Raw genomic sequence first — 18869 nt, 5'->3', positions numbered from 1 at the left:
TGGTGTGAGGTGATACCTCATTGTAGTTTTAATTTACATTTCTCTGATAATTAGTGATGTGGAGCATCTTTTCATGTGTCTGTTGGATATCTGTATTTCTTTTTTGGAGAACTGTCTGTTCAGTTCCTCTGCCCATTTTTTAATTGGGTTATTTGTTTTTTGTTTGTTGAGGCGTGTGAGCTCCTTATATATTCTGGACGTCAAGCCTTTATCGGATGTGTCATTTTCAAATATATTCTCCAATACTGTAGGGATCCTTCTTGTTCTATTGATGGTGTACTTTGCTTACAGAAGCTTTTCAGCTTAATATAGTCCCACTTACTCATTTTTGCTGTTGTTTTCCTTGCCCGGGGTGATATGTTCAAGAAGAGGTCACTCATGTTTATGTCTAAGAGGTTTTTGCCTATGTTTTCTTCCAAGAGTTTAATGGTTTCATGGCTTACATTCAGGTCTTTGATCCATTTTGAGGTTAATTTTGTATATGGGGTTAGACAATGGTCCAGTTTCATTCTCCTACATGTAGCTGTCCAGTTTTGCCAGCACCACCTGTTGAAGAGACTGTCATTTCGCCATTGTATGTCCATGGCTCCTTTATCAAATATTAATTGACCATATATGTCTGGGTTAATGTCTGGATTCTCTAGTCTGTTCCATTGATCTGTGGCTCTGCTCTTGTGCCAGTACCAAATTGTCTTGATTACTATGACTTTATAGTAGAGCTTGAAGTTGGGGAGTGAGATCACCCCTACGTTATTCTACTTTCTCAGGATTGCTTTGGCTATTCGGGGTCTTTTGTGGTTCCATATGAATTTTTGAATTGTTTGTTCCAGTTCATTGAAGAATGTTGCTGGTAGTTTCATAGGGATTGCATCAAATCTGTATATTGCTTTGGGCAGGATGGCCATTTTGACGATATTAATTCTTCCTAGCCACGAGCATGGGATGAGTTTCCATCTGTTAGTGTCCCCTTTAATTTCTCTTAAGAGTGACTTGCAGTTTTCAGAGTATAAGTCTTTCACTTCTTTGGTTAGGTTTATTCCTAGGTATTTTATTTTTTTTGATGCAATTGTGAATGGAGTTGTTTTCCTGATTTCTCTTTCTGTTGGTTCACTGTTAGTATAGAGGAAAGCCTCAGATTTCTGTGTGTTGATTTTGTATCCTGCAACTTTGCTGTATTCTGATATCAGTTCTAGTAGTTTTGGGGTGGAGTCTTTAGGGTTTTTTATGTACAGTATCATGCCATCTGCAAATAGTGACAGTTTAATTCTTCTTTACCAATCTGGATTCCTTGTATTTCTTTATTTTGTTTGATTGCCATGGCTAGGACCTCCAGTACTATGTTAAATAACAGTGGAGAGAGTGGGCATCCCTGTCTAGTTCCCGATCTCAGAGGAAATGCTTTCAGCTTCTCGCTGTTCAATATAATGTTGGCTGTGGGTTTATCATAGATGGCCTTTATTATGTTGAGGTACTTGCCCTCTATTCCCATTTTGCTGAGAGTTTTTAACATGAATGGATGTTGAAATTTGTTAAATGCTTTTTCAGAATCTATGGAGATGATCATGTGGTTTTTGTTTTTCTTTTTATTGATGTGGTGGATGATGTTGATGGACTTTCGAATGTTGTACCATCCTTGCATCCCTGGGATGAATCCCACTTGGTCATGTTGTATGATCCTTTGATGTATTTTTGAATTCGGTTTGCTAATATTTTGTTGAGTATTTTTGCATCTACGTTCATCAGGGATAGTGGTCTGTAGTTTTCTTTTTTGGTGGGGTCTTTGCCTGGTTTTGGTATTAGGGTGATGTTAGCTTCATAGAATGAGTTTGGGAGTATCCCCACCTCTTCTATTTTTTGGATAACTTTAAGGAGAATGGGTATTATGTCTTCCCTGTATGTCTGGTAAAATTCCGAGGTAAATCCATCTGGCCCGGGGGTTTTGTTCTTTGGTAGTTTTTTGATTACCGCTTCAATTTCGTTGCTGGTAATTGGTCTGTTTAGATTTTCTGTTTCTTCTTGGGTCAATCTTGGAAGGTTATATTTTTCTAGGAAGTTGTCCATTTCTCCTAGGTTTCCCAGCTTGTTAGCATATAGGTTTTCATAGTATACTCCAATAATTCTTTGCATTTCCGTGGGGTCCGTCGTGATTTTTCCTTTCTCTTTCTGATACTGTTGATTTGTGTTGACTCTCTTTTCTTCTTAATAAGTCTGGCTAGAGGCTTATCTATTTTGTTTATTTTCTCGAAGAACCAGCTCTTGGTTTCATTGATTTTTGCTATTGTTTTATTCTTCTCAATTTTGTTTACTTCTTCTCTATCTTTATTATGTCCCTCCTTCTGCTGACCTTAGGCCTCATCTGTTTTTCTTTTTCCAATTTCGATAATTGTGACATTAGACCATTCATTTGGGATTGCTCTTCCTTTTTTAAATATGCTTGGATTGCTATATACTTTCCTCTTAAGACTGCTTTTGCTGTGTCCCACAGAAGTTGGGGCTTAGTGTTGTTGTTGTCATTTGTTTCCATATATTGCTGGATCTCCATTTTGATTTGGTCATTGATCCATTGATTATTTAGGAGCGTGTTGTTAAGCCTCCATGTGTTTGTGAGCCTCTTTGCTTTCTTTGTACAGTTTATTTCTAGTTTTATGCCTTTGTGGTCTGAAAAGTTGGTTGGTAGGATTTCAATCTTTTGGAATTTTCTGAGGCTCTTTTTGTGGCCTAGTATGTGGTCTATTCTGGAGAATGTTCCATGTGCACTTGAGAAGAATGTATATCCCACTGCTTTTGGATGTAGAGTTCTATAGATGTCTATTAGGTCCATCTGCTCTACTGTGTTGTTCAGTGCTTCCGTGTCCTTACTTATTTTCTGCCCAGTGGATCTATTATTTGGGGTGAGTGGTGTGTTGAAGTCTCCTAGAATGAATGCATTGCAGTCTATATCCCCCTTTAGTTCTGTTAGTATTTGTTTCACATATGCTTGTGCTCCTGTGTTGGGTGCATATATATTTAGAATGGTTATATCCTCTTGTTTGACTGAGCCCTTTATCATTATGTAGTGTCCTTCTTTATCTCTTGTTACTTTCTTTGTTTTGAAGTCTATTTTGTCTGATATTAGTACTGCAACACCTGCTTTCTTCTCACTGTTGTTTGCTTGAAATATGTTTTTCCATCCCTTGACTTTTAGTCTGTACATGTCCTCGGGTTTGAGGTGAGTTTCTTGTAAGCAGCATATAGATGGGTCTTGCTTTTTTATCCATTCTGTTACTCTGTGTCTTTTGTTTGGTACATTCAACACATTAACATTTAGGGTGACTATTGAAAGATATGTACTTATTGCCATTGCAGGCTTTAAATTCGTTGTTACCAAAGGTTCAAGGTTAGCCTCTTTAGTATCTTACTGCCTAACTTAGCTCACTTATTGAGCTGTTATATACACTGTCTGGTGATTCTTTTCTTCTCTCCCTTCTTGTTCCTCCTCCTCGATTTTTCAAATGTTGTGTGTTTTGTGCTGTGCTCTTTCTAGGAGTGCTCCCATCTAGAGCAGTCCCTGTAAGATGTTCTGTAGAGGTGGTTTGTGGAAAGCAAATTCCCTCAGCTTTTGTTTGTCTGGGAATTGTTTAATCCCACCGTCATATTTGAATGATAGTCGTGCTGGATACAGTATCCTTGGTTCAAGGCCCTTCTGTTTCATTGTATTAAATATATCATGCCATTCTCTTCTGGCCTGTAGGGTTTCTGTTGAGAAATCTGACGTTAGCCTGATGGGTTTCATTTTATAGGTGACCTTTTTCTCTCTAGCTGCCTTTAACACTATTTCCTTGTCCTTGATCTTTGCCATTTTAATTATTATGTGTCTTGGTGTTGCCCTTCTTGGATCCTTTCTGTTGGGTGTTCTGTGTATTTCCATAGTCTGTTCGATTACTTCCTCCCCCAGTGTGGGGAAGTTTTCAGCAATTATTTCTTCTAAGATACTTTCCATCTCTTTTCCTCTCTCTTCTTCTTCTGGAACCTGTATAATACGGATATTGTTCCTTTTGGATTGGTCACACAGTTCTCTTAATATTGTTTCATTCCTGGAGATCCTTTTGTCTGTCTCTATGTCAGCTTCTATGCGTTCCTGTTCTGTGATTTCAATTCCATCAATGGCCTCTTGCATTCTATCTATTCTGCTTATAAACCCTTCCAGAGTTTGTGTCATTTCTGCGATCTCCTTTCTGGCATCTGTGATCTCCTTCCGGATTTCATCCCATTTCTCTTGCGTATTTCTCTGCATCTCTGTCAGCATGTTTATGATTCTTATTTTGAATTCTTTTTCAGGAAGACTGGTTAGGTCTCTCTCCTTCTCTGGTGTTGTCTCTGTGATCTTTGTCTGCCTGTAGCTTTGCCTTTTCATGGTGATAGGAATAGTCTGCAGAACTGGGACGAGTGACGGCTGGAAGGACTTCCTTTCTTGTTGGTTTGTGGCCCTCATCTCCTGGGAGAACAGCGACCTCTAGTGGCTTGTGCTGCGCAGCTGCGCGCAGACAGGGTTTCTGCTTCCTGCCCGGCTGCTATGGAGTTAATCTCCGCTGTTGCTGTGGGCGTGGCCTGGCTCGGGCAGCTACTCCATAATGGTGGAGTCGTGTTGGAGCAGGAGCTGCTGGGAGGCTATTTATCTCCGTAAGGGGCTTCCCTGCTTCCTGCAGCCCAGGGGTTAGGGTGCCCAGAGATCCCGGATTCCCTACCTCTGGATTAAGTTACCCGCCCTGCCCCTTTAACACTTCCAAAAAGCACCCACCAAAACAAAACAACGACCACCAAAAAAAAAGAAAAAAAATTTTTTTAATTAAAAAAAATAAAAGTTTTTAATTAAAAAAAAAAAAGGTGGTCACTCGTTTTTCTTTATTCTCCGGTGCCAGCCTCAGGCCTCTGCTCACCTGTCTCTCTGCCCTGTTTCCCTAGTATTGGGGTCCCTATCCCTTTAAGACTTCCAAAAAGCGCTCGCCAAAACAAAACAGCAAAAAAGAATAAAAAAAAAAAATGGTCGCGCGCTTTTCTTATGTCCTCTGTCGCCCAGCCTCCAGTGCCTGCTCACTGTTCTTGCTGCCCTTTTTTCCTATTATCGAGCGCCCTGCTCTCTGCCCCGGATGGCTGGTGCTGGGTGTTCGGCAGTCCTGGGCTCCGTCTCCCTCCCGCTCTGCTTGCTCTTCTCCCACCGGGAGCTGGGGGGAGGGGGGGCGCTCGGCTCCCGCCAGGCCGGGGCTTGTATCTTACCCCCTTCGTGAGGCGCTGGGTTCTCTCAGGTGCGGATGTGGTCTGGATATTGTCCTGTGTCCTCTGGTCTTTATTCTAGGAAGGGTTGTCTTTGTTATATTTTTATAGATATATGTTGTTTTGGGAGGAGATTTCCGCTGCTCTACTCACGCCGCCATCTTCCGCCCCTCCACCCATATGAATTTTAAAACTATTTGTTCCAGTTCATTGAAGAATGTTGTTGGTAATTTGATAGGCATTGCATTCAATCTGTAGATTGCTTTAAAAAGAATGGCTGTTTTAACAATAGTAATTCTTCCTAGCCAAGAACATAGAATGAGTTTCCATCTGTTAGTGTCCTCTTTAATTTCTCTTAGGAGTGTCTTGCAGTTTCAGGGCATAGGTCTTTCACTTCCTTGGTTGGGTTAATTCCAAGGCATTTTATTATTTTTGATGCAGTTGTGAATGGAGTTGTTTTCCTGATTTCTCTCTCTGCTAGTTCATCATTAGTGTATAGGAAAGCAACAGATTTATGTGTGTTAATTTTGTGTCCTGCAACTTTGTGGAATTGAGATATTACTTCTAGTAGTTTTGGAATGGAGTCTTTACGGTTTTTTATGTACAATATCATGTCATCTACAAATAGTGACAGTTTGACTTCTTCTTTACCAATCTGGATGCCTCGTGTTTCTTTGTTTTGTCTGATTCCCATGGTTAGGACCTCCAGTACTATATTGAATAACAGTGGAGAGAGTGGTCATCCCTCTCTTGTTCCTGATCTTAGAGGAAAAGCTTTCAGCTTCTCGCTGTAAAGTATGATGTTGGTTGTGGGTTTGTCATATACGGCCTTTATTATATTGTGCTACTTGCCCTCTATACCCATTTTTTGAGAGTTTCTATCATGAACGGACGTTAAATTTTGTCAAATGCTTTTCAACGTCTATGGAGATGAGTATGTGGTTTCTGTCCTTCTTTTTGTAGATGTGGTGGATGATGTTAATGGATTTAAGAATGGTGTACCATCGTTGCATCCCTGAGATGAATCCAACTTGATCATGGTGTATGATCCTCTTAATGCATTTTTGAATTTGGTTTGCTAATATTTTGTTGAGTATTTTTGCATCTATGTTCATTAGGGATATTGGTCTGTAATTTTATTTTTTGGTGGGGTCTTTGCCTGGTTTTGGTTTTAGAGTGATGCTGGCTTCATAGAATGAGAATGGAAGTATTACCTCCTCTTCTATTTTTTGGAAATCTTTAAGGAGAATGGGTATTATGTCTTTCCTATATGTGTGATAAAATTTATCAGTGAATTCATCTGACTCAAGGGTTTTGTACTTGGGTAGTTTTTTTATTGCAGATTCAATTTCATTCCTGGTAACTTGTCTGTTTAGATTTTTTGTTTCTTCCTTGGTCAGTCGAGGAAGGTTGTATTTTTCTAGGAAGTTGTCCATTTCTTCCAGGTTTTCCAGCTTGTTAGCATATAGATTTTCATATTATTCTCTAATAATTTTTTGTATTTCTGTGGTGTCCATTGTGATTTTTCCTTCCTGGGTTCTGATTCTTTTGAAGTATGTAGATTCTCTTTTTCTCTTAATAAGTGTGGCTAGGGGCTTTCTTATTTTGTTTATTTTTTTAAGGAACCAGCTCTTGGTTTCATTGATTTTTTTCTATTATTTTATTTTTCTCAATTTTATTTATTTCTTGTCTGATCTTTATTATGTCCTGACTTCTGTTGACTTGAGCCTCATTTGTTCTTCTTTTCCAAATTCAATAAATATGACTTTAGACTATTCATTTGGGAATGTTCTTTCTTCTTTAGATAGGCCTGGATTGCTATATACTTTCCTCTTACTACTGCCTTCACTGAGTCCCACAGAAGTTGGGGCTTTATGTTGTCAGTTTCACTTGTCTCCATATATTGCTTATCTCTGTTTAATTTGTTCTCTGATTCAGATTATTTAGAAACTTGTTGATAACCTTCATGTGTTTGTGATCCTTTTTGTTTTCTTTGTACAATTTATTTCTAGTTTTATGCCTTTGTGGTCTGAGAAGTTGGTTGGTAGAATTTCAATCTTTTTGAATTTACTAAGGCTCTTTTTGTGGACTAGTATGTGTTCTATTCTGGAGAATGTTCAATGTGCACTTGAGAAGAATGTGTATCCTGCTGCTTTTGGTTGTAGCATTCTGTAGAAGTCTATTAAGTCCATATGACCTAGTGTGTTTTTCAGTGCCTCTGTGTCCTTATTTTCTGTCTGGTGAATCTGTCCTTTGGAGTGAGTGATGTGTTGAAGTCTCCTAGAAAGAATGCATTGCATTCTATTCCTTTCTTTAATTCTGTTAGTATTTGTTTCACATATGTTGGTGCTCCTGTGTTGGGTGCATATATATTTATAATGTTTATATCCTCTTGTTGGGCTGACCCCTTTATCATTATGTAATGTCCTTCTTTATCTCTTGTTTCTTTCTTTGTTTTGAAGTCTATTTTGTCTGATACCAGTACTGCAACACCTGCTTTTTTTCTCCCTATTGTTTGCATGAAATATCTTTTCCATCCCTTGACTTTTAGTCTGTGTATGTCTTTAGGTTTGATGTGAGTCTCTTGTAAGCAGCATATAGATGGGTCTTGCTTTTCTAACCATTCTGTTACTCTGTGTCTTTTGATTGGTCCATTCATTCCATTAACATTTAGGATGACTATTGAAAGATATGTACTTATTGACATTGCAGGCTTTACATTCGTGGTTATCAAAGGCTCAAAGTTCACTTTTTTACTATCTAACTGCCTAACTTAACTCACTTATTGAGCTAATATGAATGAAGTCTGATGATTCTTTATTTCTCTCCCTTCTAATTCCTCCTTCTCCATTTTTTACATGTTAGGTGTTTTATTCTGTGCTCTTTTGTGTTTCATTTGACTGCTTTTGTGAGTAGTTTATTTTATTTTTTCCCTTTAGTTTGTATTGGGTTTGTCTGCTTTGTTTGCTGTAATTTTATTTTCTCTGGTGACATCTATTCAGCCTTAGGAGTGCTTCCATCTAGAGCAGTACCTCTAAAATACCCTGTACGGTTGGTTTGTGGGAGGCAAATTCCCTCAACTTTCACTTGTCTGGAAATTGTTTAATCCATCCTTCATATTTAAATGATAATCATTCTGGATACATTATCCTTGGTTCAAGGCCCTTCTGTTTCATTGCATTAAATGTATCATACAATTCTCTTCTGGCCTGTAAGGTTTCTGTTGAGAAGTCAATGATAGCCTGATGGGTTTTCCTTTGTAGGTGACCTTTCTTTCTCTCTCTGGCTGCCTTTAATACTCTGTCCTTGTCTTTGATCTTTGCCATTTTAGTTATGATGTGTCTTCGTGTTGTCCTCCTTGGTCCCTTATGTTGGGAGTTCTGTGGGCTTCTGTTGTGTGAGAGACTATTTCCTCCCCCAGTTTGGGGAAGTTTCCAGCAATTATTTCTTCAAATACACTTTCTATCTCTTTTTCTCTCTACTCTTCTTCTGGTACCCCTATAATGCGGATATTGTTCTATTTGGTTTGGTCACACAGTTCTCTTAATATTCTTTCATTACTGGACATCCTTTTATCTCTCTCTGCCTCAGCTTCTCTGTGTTCCTGTTCTCTGATTTCTATTCCACTGATGGCCTCTTGCACCTCATCCCATCTGCTCTTAAGTCCTTACAGAGATTGTTTTATTTATGTATTCTTCCTCCCAATTTTACCCTTTAACTCTTGCATATTTCTCTGCAGATCTATCAACATGGTTATGACAAGGATTGTCTGGTTAATTCTGGACCAAACCAAGTTCTTCTGCCTTTTCATGGTGATAAAGGTAGCTGTAGGCAGGTAGCACATGTGTCAGCTGGGAGAACAAAGTACTTTCCTGCTTGCTGATCACCTTGCCCTTCTCTGATCCCTTTGTTGGTTACCCGCATTCCTGGAGAATCCCCCAGGTTAATCCCCTAAGTGGCTGTGGGCGGGGTCTCCATCAAGGTGGTGGAGTGCCCTGTGGGGAGTGGCAGACATGCTGGGTATGTTCTCCTGTGTGCTGGCAGCAGCCTTTGGGTCTGGCTTGGGCAACTGTGCATCCAGAGGTGGTTGTGGGTGGCTTTTGGGGCATGCATAATCCCAGGCCACTCTGCCACTGCTGCTGTGGGCTTGCACAAGCCACTCCCAGGCTGCTTGGACACTGCCATCCTGGGCTTGCATGGGCTGCTCAGCTGCCACTGCCACAGCCTCCTTCAGGCTACTCTGCTGCTGCTGCAACCACCAGCTTGCTTGGTCTGCTCCCAGGCCCCTCTGTTGTCACCACCACCAGTGCATGTGGGCCTCTCCTCAGCCCTCTGGCACTGCTTCCATGGGTGAGCACAGCCACTCTCCTGCTACTGGACCGGTGTGTCGGTGTCCATGTTAGCCAGGGGAACAACTGGCAGGCTGTTTATTGCCATGAGGAGCTTCAGAACTGTACTGCTGCCCAGGGGTTTAGGTTGCTTAAAATTCCCTAAGATTCCCAGCTTCTGGGCTGAGTGTGCCAGGATGATTTTGTCCAGCTGTGATGCCCCTGTTCCTTTAACACCTTCAAAAACACTCACTTTTCTTTTGTCCCAAGCAAGCCACTTGTGAGGCCCACTAGCATGTTTTGCTTTTCTGTTTCTCTAATATCCAGCACAGCATGCACCGTGTGTCTGTGCTCCTGGTGTGGATTACTAGAGCTGGTTGTTTAGCAGTCCTGGGCTTTTACTCCCTCCCTGCTCCAATTCCTTTCTTTCTGCCAGTGAGCTGGGGTGTGGGGGGAAGTGCTCAGGTTCTGCCGGGCTGTGGCTTGTATCTGACCCACTTTGTGTGATGCTGAGTTCATATAGATATAGATGTAGCTTGGCTGTTGTACTGTATCCACTGGTCTCTCTTTTTGGAATAGTTGTATTTGTTGTATTTTCAAAAATATATATGTTTTGGGGATGAGATTTCCACTGAACTACTCATGAAACCATCTTGTCTCCTCCCCTTCCTAGTGTTTTATTTTTAATCACAATTGCAGTACCTTCCTCAGTCTCTCAAACACCACCTCTATATCTCTCTCTCCCTCTCTGGAAAGATCTCCCTATGCAGCAGCTCTGTTGGGTTCCTGCATTTGGAGCCCAGGTGGCCCTGTCCAGGTGGGTGGGAAGAGGGTGCAAAGAGTCAGGGAGTCTTAGTGTTGGGGATCAGTGTGTATTTCCCTCAGTCCTTGTCCCCACCATGACAAAGAATTGAAGAGCAGAGACACAGTAGTGAAGCAGAGTTAAAGTTTCATTTAAAGTAACTTAAAGAGAGAAGAAGTGCAGCAGTCAACCTCAGCAAGGAGAGGCACCCTGAAAGTTTTGAAGAGAAAAAGTTTAAGATTAAAAGTTTACCCACTTAGAAAGTGTGTGTGTCCCCAGAGAGAGGAGCACCCTGAAAGGCTGGGTGTTCCCCCTTTAAAGGATTCTTTAGGAATGTGACTAAGGGCTGGGGGTGCATACTTGTTGAGTGGTCTTTGGGCACTTAGAATTAATGTAACACAGGGAAGTTCCTGCTCTGATTTCTCCCTGGGATACTGGCATCTAGGTTTGGGAGCAGATCAAACAGGCTACCTGCACAGCCCCCAAGGCAGGCTGAGTTATTGCCTATTTGCTAAAGAGTAAGTTAAGAATCTTACATTTTTAATTTTCTGGGTATTAAAATACAATTTTTAAAGTGAAATCTTTCCTGTCTTTTACTGTGTTGTTTATGGCTGGGCCTGCAGGCTACATTAGTTGCTAAGGTTACAAAGTACTTAACTAGGGCTGGAAGGATAAAAAATCAGCATATATGTAAAGGTAAAGAAAGTAAGTGGGCCTGCATGATTAACACAAGAAAGACATGGCTATGCTGAGTTACCTTCCTTTATCTGGGAAATATTCAAACATTCCAGGCCAAGTTGCTCTTGGCGTTTTGAGCTTTAATTGATTAATTTAGGTTTCTGGTCTTTATCTCTTTCCACCCCGCTCATACATATTTTCCTGCCTAACACTAGGGGTGGGAAGAATGGGAAATCTGGGACACTTTCAGGCCACCTTCTAATGTGCCAAACTTGGGAAGCCCTTGGTAAAATGAGCTTGTGGCTTCCCTGTGGGAATGGGGTAAGGAGCCATGATTAGCTAGGTCTGTACCAGATACACAGATGGTCTCTGGATTTCTGCTCAAGGGACTTGAAGGGCATGAGACATTCTAGCTGCGTGCTTCTGCTGCCCCTCTGTGTCTCAATTTGGAACTGCATGTATTCCGAGCATCCAGACCAGTGCAAAGTCCAGCTCTGAGTGAGCCCTCCACCTCCATGACACAGCAGGCAGTCCTCCTGAAAGGAGGGCAGCCAGGAGAACGCTGGTGGGTCAGGCAGACTCTAAGATGTCTAAGTTCCCAAAGACCTGCCCCCGGATATTTCCTCCAGCCGAATGCCTCCTTCTCAACTGTGGGCTGGACTTGTTGACTTGCTTTCTCTCTGTGTATGTCTTTCTGCCTCTCTGTTTCTCTGCCTCTCTCTGTCCTATGGGGAGGTCCCTATGTCCAGTCCCTGCTGTTTTCGATCAGCAAAAAACTGATACCTACTCACAGTGACTTGGGAGTGACCCCAAGTCCCACTTGGCCATGTGTGGCCACATCTCTGCTGACACCTTGATTGCATTGAGAGTCAGACCAAGTCACTCAGCTTAGTGACTCCCAGTTTCCTGACCTACAGAATCTGTGAGATAATACTGTTGGTGTCTTAAGCCAAGATATATGTTAGGTTTATAACACTTGCAGGATTTTATACCAAGTTTGAGAAGGGAACAAATCTAAAAAAAATCCCACAGACAACTCAACTTATTTAAATGCTATTTCTTGACTTTGCCTATGTAATTCCCTTCTGGCACACTGTTTCCTCCTCTGTGATAGAAATACATTCAGGTCTCAGAAGTCATCCTAACAGACTGGTTTCCCTCAAAAATTCCCAGATTAAAATATTCTCTATCTGTCTCTGCCATACCCTCTCTTCTGCCTTTGAATTTCTTCTCACTTCTGTCATTATCTGACACATGCATTACTTCTGTTTACTTCTATTTTCCCTGTTGGACTGGGTATGATTGCTTTGTCTTCTATTGTTTAATTTTATTTTTCAATTAATATTGACAAAAACACTTTTTTTTCCTCATGTATAGTTCTTGGGAATTTAATCCCATGCATAGATTTGTGGGATCATGAAGGTAGAGCACCATTTGAATTTCTGCACCTTTAAAATCATTACTCTGATATTAATATACAGAACAGTTTTACCTCTCACTGAAAAACCCCCTTGCACTAAACCTTTGCAGTCACTGGCTTACTGCTTTATTGCCAATGCATAGAGTAGGCATTTGGTAAATATTTGCTGAATGAATGGAGAAAACATATGTTGATGGCAACAAATGTTGAAAGTTGTAAGGGTGACCAGGACAGATCTCTCCTGGAGTCCTGGCCTTGACTTAACACAAAACGTGACAGAGGTAGTTTGGCTGACAGAATTTTAGATTTTTATTGGTGTGCGGCATCCTTTATTGCATAGTGGGTGGAGGGAGCTAAATTAGTGCCTCAGCTCTAGCTGGATACAGAGAAAAAGGTTTTCACAAGATTCTATGAGCCCCAAAGTTCTAATAATCCTCCCCAGCTTTCCAGCCATCCCAACAGCATTGCAACCCTTGAACAACAAGGATTTGAACTGCTCAAGTCCAATTATATGCAGATATTTTTTCAATAAATATATTGGAAAACTTTTTGGAGATTTGTGACAATTTGAAAAAGCATTTTCTGTCTTTCTGTATTGTAAGGATATGTCGTATAGTATGTAGAACATACAAAATATGTGTGAATTACTTGTTTGTGTCATCAATAAAGCATCCATCCCATCAACACCAGCCTATTAGTAGTTAAGTTTTGGGGGGTGTCAAAAATTATGCCCAGATTTTCAACAATGCAGGGCTATTGATACCCCTAATCCCTGTGTTGTTCAAGGGTCAACTCTACCCACAAACATATGGCAGGAAAATATAGAAAACTTAGGAGGGAAGAAAGTCATGGCTCAGCTTCCACCAGATTTTTGGTTATTTCCAAAAGTGCTCTGATCAGCCTCATGGGCTTGCTCCCATTGGCAGACTCCAATATTCTTCAATTCTGAGTTTTATTCACCAGGCTACCCACCAGAAAGCATTATCTTTCCAGTCTATAACAGGGCCATGTCTGGAGGTCTCTTTGATCAACTGAGAACAAGTTGAATTTAATTCTCCTGGAAAGAAAGTAACATGAGCAGATTTTATGTTTTATTATTCAAAGCCCTTCTGCTTCAGATGATGTCAGCTCCTTAGCACCATTTGGAAATTTATGAGGCACAAAATCTCAATCACAGTATACATTAGTCATGGAGACTAAGATGCAGCGTAGAGAAAATAGTCAGTGGTTCTGTAACATCATTTTATGGTGACAGATAATAACTACACTAGTTTGAATGAAGATTTAATAATGTGTGTAACTGCTGAATCCCTATGTTGTACACTTGAAGCCATTATAACATTGCATATCAACTATACTTCCATAGAGAATATATTTTAAAAATTTATGGCCCATGAGAAGTCACTGCTCATTCCTTTTTTTGTTTTGTCTCCATAAACAGATTAGGATTACTCCACAGTAGCCATAAATGAAATGTATTGCCTTCATACAGATGTTTAAATGATGAAATGAGCCAGTGTAAGAAATGTGTCAAAACTGCTTAAGGAAAACACCCAACAAATAGCTCTCATTCCTGTTATAAGCAGTGTAACTACCGATATGCATCCTACAGGCACAGATGGTGACTGAGACTTGCCTCCACTTTCTATTGGTTAGAGACAGGATTCAGTTAATGGGTACTTTCCTCTTTGGCTGTGAAGTTGGTGCCATCAGGTGGTGGTTCTGCATTTCCTCCGTGAATGGTCTGAAAGTCTTTCTCCTTCACCTTGTATGATTTTGATCTAGCACACATCATCTTGCTCCCTTCCTGAGATGACAGGATTGAGGTGAGGATGGGGAGGCCATGCATCTCATCCACGTGCTCCTTCACATTGGTCCCATGAAGTCAAACTAACTGCCTGCTTCTCAGGAGAAAGTCCACACTCTTAGGAGGGCCCTAATGCTTTCTCGACCTGGCATCCCTGAGTTATCACCATATGTTGATCTTTGACTTCATGAATACATCCTTCTCTCTCTCTATGTCCTGCTCTCTCACCTGCTCTCTCACATGCTGTTTTCTTTGTGTGACATCCACCTCTTCATATATGCCTGAAAAACATCATTATAACCTTTCTGGTTTAGAATCACCTCTCCCAGAAAAGCCTTCTCTGATTCTCCCTTACACACTGTTGCGTGCTCCTATTGTATCCTATCCTTCCTGCCAAGTTCACATTTCATTCTATTATAATTAAGTGTCCAGTATCTTCTCCCACCCAACAATAAACTCCAAGCAGTAGGTGTCTTGTCTCTCCTGATCACCATTTTATGACCAGCATGGAACACCAAGCCCAGAATAAGTACTCAACAAACATTTGTTGAGTGCTAAATGAATTCAGAACAAGTATAAATCCAATCTGGTAAGACAAGACTGATATTTCTGGGAAGACACCTTGAAGCATACCCCATTAGGACCCTTACTGGTCCCGGTAATTGAGAAAATAGTTACAAGATCACCTTGAGGTTTCATTTTAAACTTCTGCAACTCAAAATTCAACTCTTCCAAACCATGCAATTCCACACTTTTGTCCAAGACCCTCGATGCTGTGATGATACTTTCTGGGAAGTTCCCAGGTGTCCTTGTGTTCAGGAAGATGAGGTGATTTTTTTGTTGATGAGATTCTTCAGGGCCGTTTTCAGGTCCCTGTTCCTCAGGCTGTAGATGAAGGGGTTCAGCATGGGAGTGACTGCAGTGTACATCACAGCAGAGGCTTTCTCTTTCATGGCTGTGCGTACAGATGAGGGACACAGATAGACCCCAATGGTGGTCCCATAGAAGAGGACAACCACAGAGAGGTGAGAACTGCAGGTGGAAAAGGCTTTCTTCCTGCCACCTGCAGAGGGAACCTGCAGGATGGTAATGATGATGCGAGCATAAGAAGCCAGGATGCAGAGGAAAGGTGTGGCAATCACCAGCCCAGCCACGATGAGCACAAACATCTTGTTCACTGAGGTGTCAGTGCAAGAAAGCCTGAGAAGCGGGGTGAGGTCACAGAAGTAATGAGTCAACTCATTGTTGCCGCAGAAAACCAAGCGTGTCATCAGGAGGATGTGAGTGAGGGAGATGAAGCAGGAAAACACCCATGGGGTACTGGCCAGCAGGGCACAGAGGCGGGGACTCATGACAGTGGTATAGTGTAAGGGGTGGCATATAGCCACGAACCTGTCATAAGCCATCATGGCTATTAAGACACTGTCAACAATACCAAAAAAATGGAAGAAGTACATTTGGGTCAGGCAGCAGGCATAGGAGATGGACTTGCTCTTGGTCTGGATATTCACCAGCATCTTAGGAACAGTGTTGGTGGCCAGGCCAAAGTCAACCAAGGAGAGATTGGCTAAGAAGAAGTACATTGGGGTGTGGAGGTGGGCATCTGAGCTGATGGCCAGCATGATGGACAGGTTCCCCATGGCCATGACCACATACATGCAAAGGAACAGAGAAAAGAGGAGATACTCCTGCTCTGGATCATCAGAAAGCCCCATGAGGATGAATTCTGATGGACTTGTGTGGTTCCTTGCTTCCATTGGCATGACTCCTCTGGAACTATTGAAATAGGGAAGGTACATGAATGCTATGAATATTATTATGGAAAATTAGATGTGTTCTTACTGAATTTCCTACCTGTGCTCTTTGCAACACTAGGTTATATATGTTTTGGACCTTGAGCTCTTAATAAAGTACAGGTTTCAAGACTTACTTCAGGGGACCTTGACCGAATATTCCGATTTCAGATAAAGAATACGAGAAGGTAGCATGCATGGATCTTTGCTGAAAGAACCACAAAAGGATATGCTTCAGGTTAAAATAAACTGAATCCAGAGTAAGTGATGTCCAAGAAGCCTCGAAGAATTATGAAATTGGTATATTGGTAGGATAATTTTAAACAAACCACTGAGTCTGTAAAACATAGTCATCATAAAATGTATGTGAACAAGGTGAATTAAAATATTAGGTGACCACAGATAGTATAAGAGAGGTAATTATAATAAAAATTCTATAAGTTTCTTATATTCATTTTCAGAATTGAAATATTGGGTATTTTACACATTTTATGTCAAGCATCAATGATAAAAGATTATACGTAATGACTAAATAATGGATATAAAATAAACTTGAAGATTGGTACTATGGGTATGCTAGAAATAAACAGATTTCGATCAAACCACTTGGAACAGGGAAGGTATGTGGAAGTTGACTCACACTAATTCACAAGAACTGATACTTGAAGTTTAATTAATTGTACTCACGGTAACTTAAAATTGATCACTGTGTGAATACTTATACATGAGAATCACAAAATGCTGGGAATCAGGATGTGGTAGTTGGCCTACAATTAAGTTAGAAGGAATATATTCCAAAAGATGCCTCCAATGGGACATGAAATGCATGTTTAAGAGGTTCCCTTAACAACTCACAATTTGATGATTATTAGAGAGACATACAACTGTCATACTCATGGTTTCATTCATTGCAGCTAAAGCGTACAGATTAAAATCATCCAATAGAGGACTCACACAAGGCAGAGTCCAAAAAACAACCCAATATAGAATCTTTATTTTTGCTCCTCCCAGGCCTCATAGACTGTATTACTTTCAATGCACTCAGAATATTGCCAATCAGGAGAGCTTTCCTGAGCCTCAGAATTTTTACTAAGGCTCCATCAATAGGCATGATTGATTGCCCACATGACTCATGTCAGCCAATAAGACATGACTCAAATCCCCCCTCAAAATCACATTATGACTTCCTGTTGGGGCCATTGCCTCCCTAAGACTATCTGGTATAGCCAATCCCTACCCCAGGTCACACAGTGTATGACCCAGGATCTCCATGAAAACCAAGACCTTCTTAACAAGCATGACATTCCTGGAACTCAGAGATTACCTCCCAGAAGCTTTTAGAGCGAGGATAAATTCTTTATCACACAGGCAATCCCCTCACCCACATCTTTATCTAAGACTCTTACAGCAAAAAGATCATATGCTTAACATCTGGTGTTGCCAATGTAGAATATGGATAAATTTCAATAAATGGTTAATCCATCCTATAAAGTCGTCACATCCATTTTCATGTTTTTCTCCTTTGATCTACCTTCATTTATACATTACACTAGAAACTCGTACAAAATAATTGAGCTTAGAAAGTAATGAATGTTTTGCAAAATTCAGCTCTTCCTCAGGCCAGTCATTTTCCACTACTATTACACAGCAAAGAGGCTTTACTGCAATTTCCTGATACAGTTTTGTAGAATGGCAATAGATGCAACCTAAAAAATAATACTCAAAGACAATGGAAACCTTACTAGAGTTCCACTTGGTCACAAGAAATTAATCTAGCCCATGATCACAATGTATGACCAAAGCGTCACCCAGACCACAGTAGTCAGAGTTGCAGGCTTCCATTTGACTGTGTTTGGTTCCAAAAGCAGGACTGTTTTCTTTCAGACATCTGGTATAATTGAGTTAAGAGACAATAGCAGCCTTCACGCAGGCCCTGTCCCAAGCCACCAGTGTAATACTGTATTTCCCTCACTGCCTAATCTATTTATTTATTCATTTGCCCTTAATTACTACAGGCACACCATAGAGATATTGCAGCTTTGGTTCCAGAAAACCACAATAAAGCAAATATATCAATCAGACAAGTCAAATGAATGTTTTGGTTTCCCAAGACACATAAATGTCATGTTTAGGCTATACTGTGGTCTACTAAATATGCAAAAGCATAACGTCTAAAAATGATGTACACATCTTAATTTTAAAAATACTCTGTTGCTAAAAAATGCTAACCATCATGTGAGCTTTCAGCGAATGGTCATTGCTGACCACTGATCCACACCACAAATGCAATAGCAATGAGAATGCTTGAAATACTGTGAGAGGTACTAAACTGACACACAAAGACATGAGGTGAGCAAATGTTGTTGGAAATATGGCACCAATGAACTTGCCTGAGGCAAAGGGGTCATCAATCTTTAATATGTAAAAAAATGAAATATCTGCCCAGTGCAATAAAATAAAGCATGCTGAAATAAGGTATGCCTGTGTTCCTCTATTTATCCATTTATCATTTTGTTTTGCCTATCGTTCAGACCTTTGTTCTGCCGCTGTGCTGGTCTGGAGGGTAGGCAGAAATCATAGCCAATCAAGTGCCTTCCCTCTGCCTGTTCCCATTTATAAAGGCCAAAATTACATAAGCAGAGAAGCAGCAGCTATACTGACTACTAGGTGAAATAGCTGCATTAGTGGTAAATCCTGATTTTGCTGAAGTGCACACCCAAATTTTTGGTGTACCCAAAATTTTGAATTTTGGTTGAAGGCAAAATTCTAAATCATCAGGATCGTAGGAATT

The 18869-nt window shown here is 40.7% G+C and overlaps 1 protein-coding gene across 1 annotated transcript; it reads right to left on the bottom strand.

The window, feature by feature from the left end:
- Positions 1 to 15100: 15100 nt before the first annotated feature.
- On the bottom strand, positions 15101 to 16048 carry LOC130680117 (olfactory receptor 24). The gene has a single exon (XM_057490240.1). It carries the CDS (start codon positions 16046 to 16048, stop codon positions 15101 to 15103), a length of 948 nt encoding a protein of 315 aa, XP_057346223.1.
- Positions 16049 to 18869: the final 2821 nt, after the last annotated feature.

This window comes from Manis pentadactyla, chromosome 12 (assembly GCF_030020395.1).
Source record: "Manis pentadactyla isolate mManPen7 chromosome 12, mManPen7.hap1, whole genome shotgun sequence".
Taxonomy (NCBI): domain Eukaryota; kingdom Metazoa; phylum Chordata; class Mammalia; order Pholidota; family Manidae; genus Manis; species Manis pentadactyla.
The sequence above is the reverse complement of the archived record's forward strand: the minus strand, read 5'-3'. Positions and strand labels throughout refer to the sequence as shown.

Bases quoted from the DNA above. Each gene is read 5' to 3' on its own strand.
- LOC130680117 (XM_057490240.1), bottom strand. From the start codon at position 16,048: ATGCCAATGGAAGCAAGGAACCACACAAGTCCATCAGAATTCATCCTC.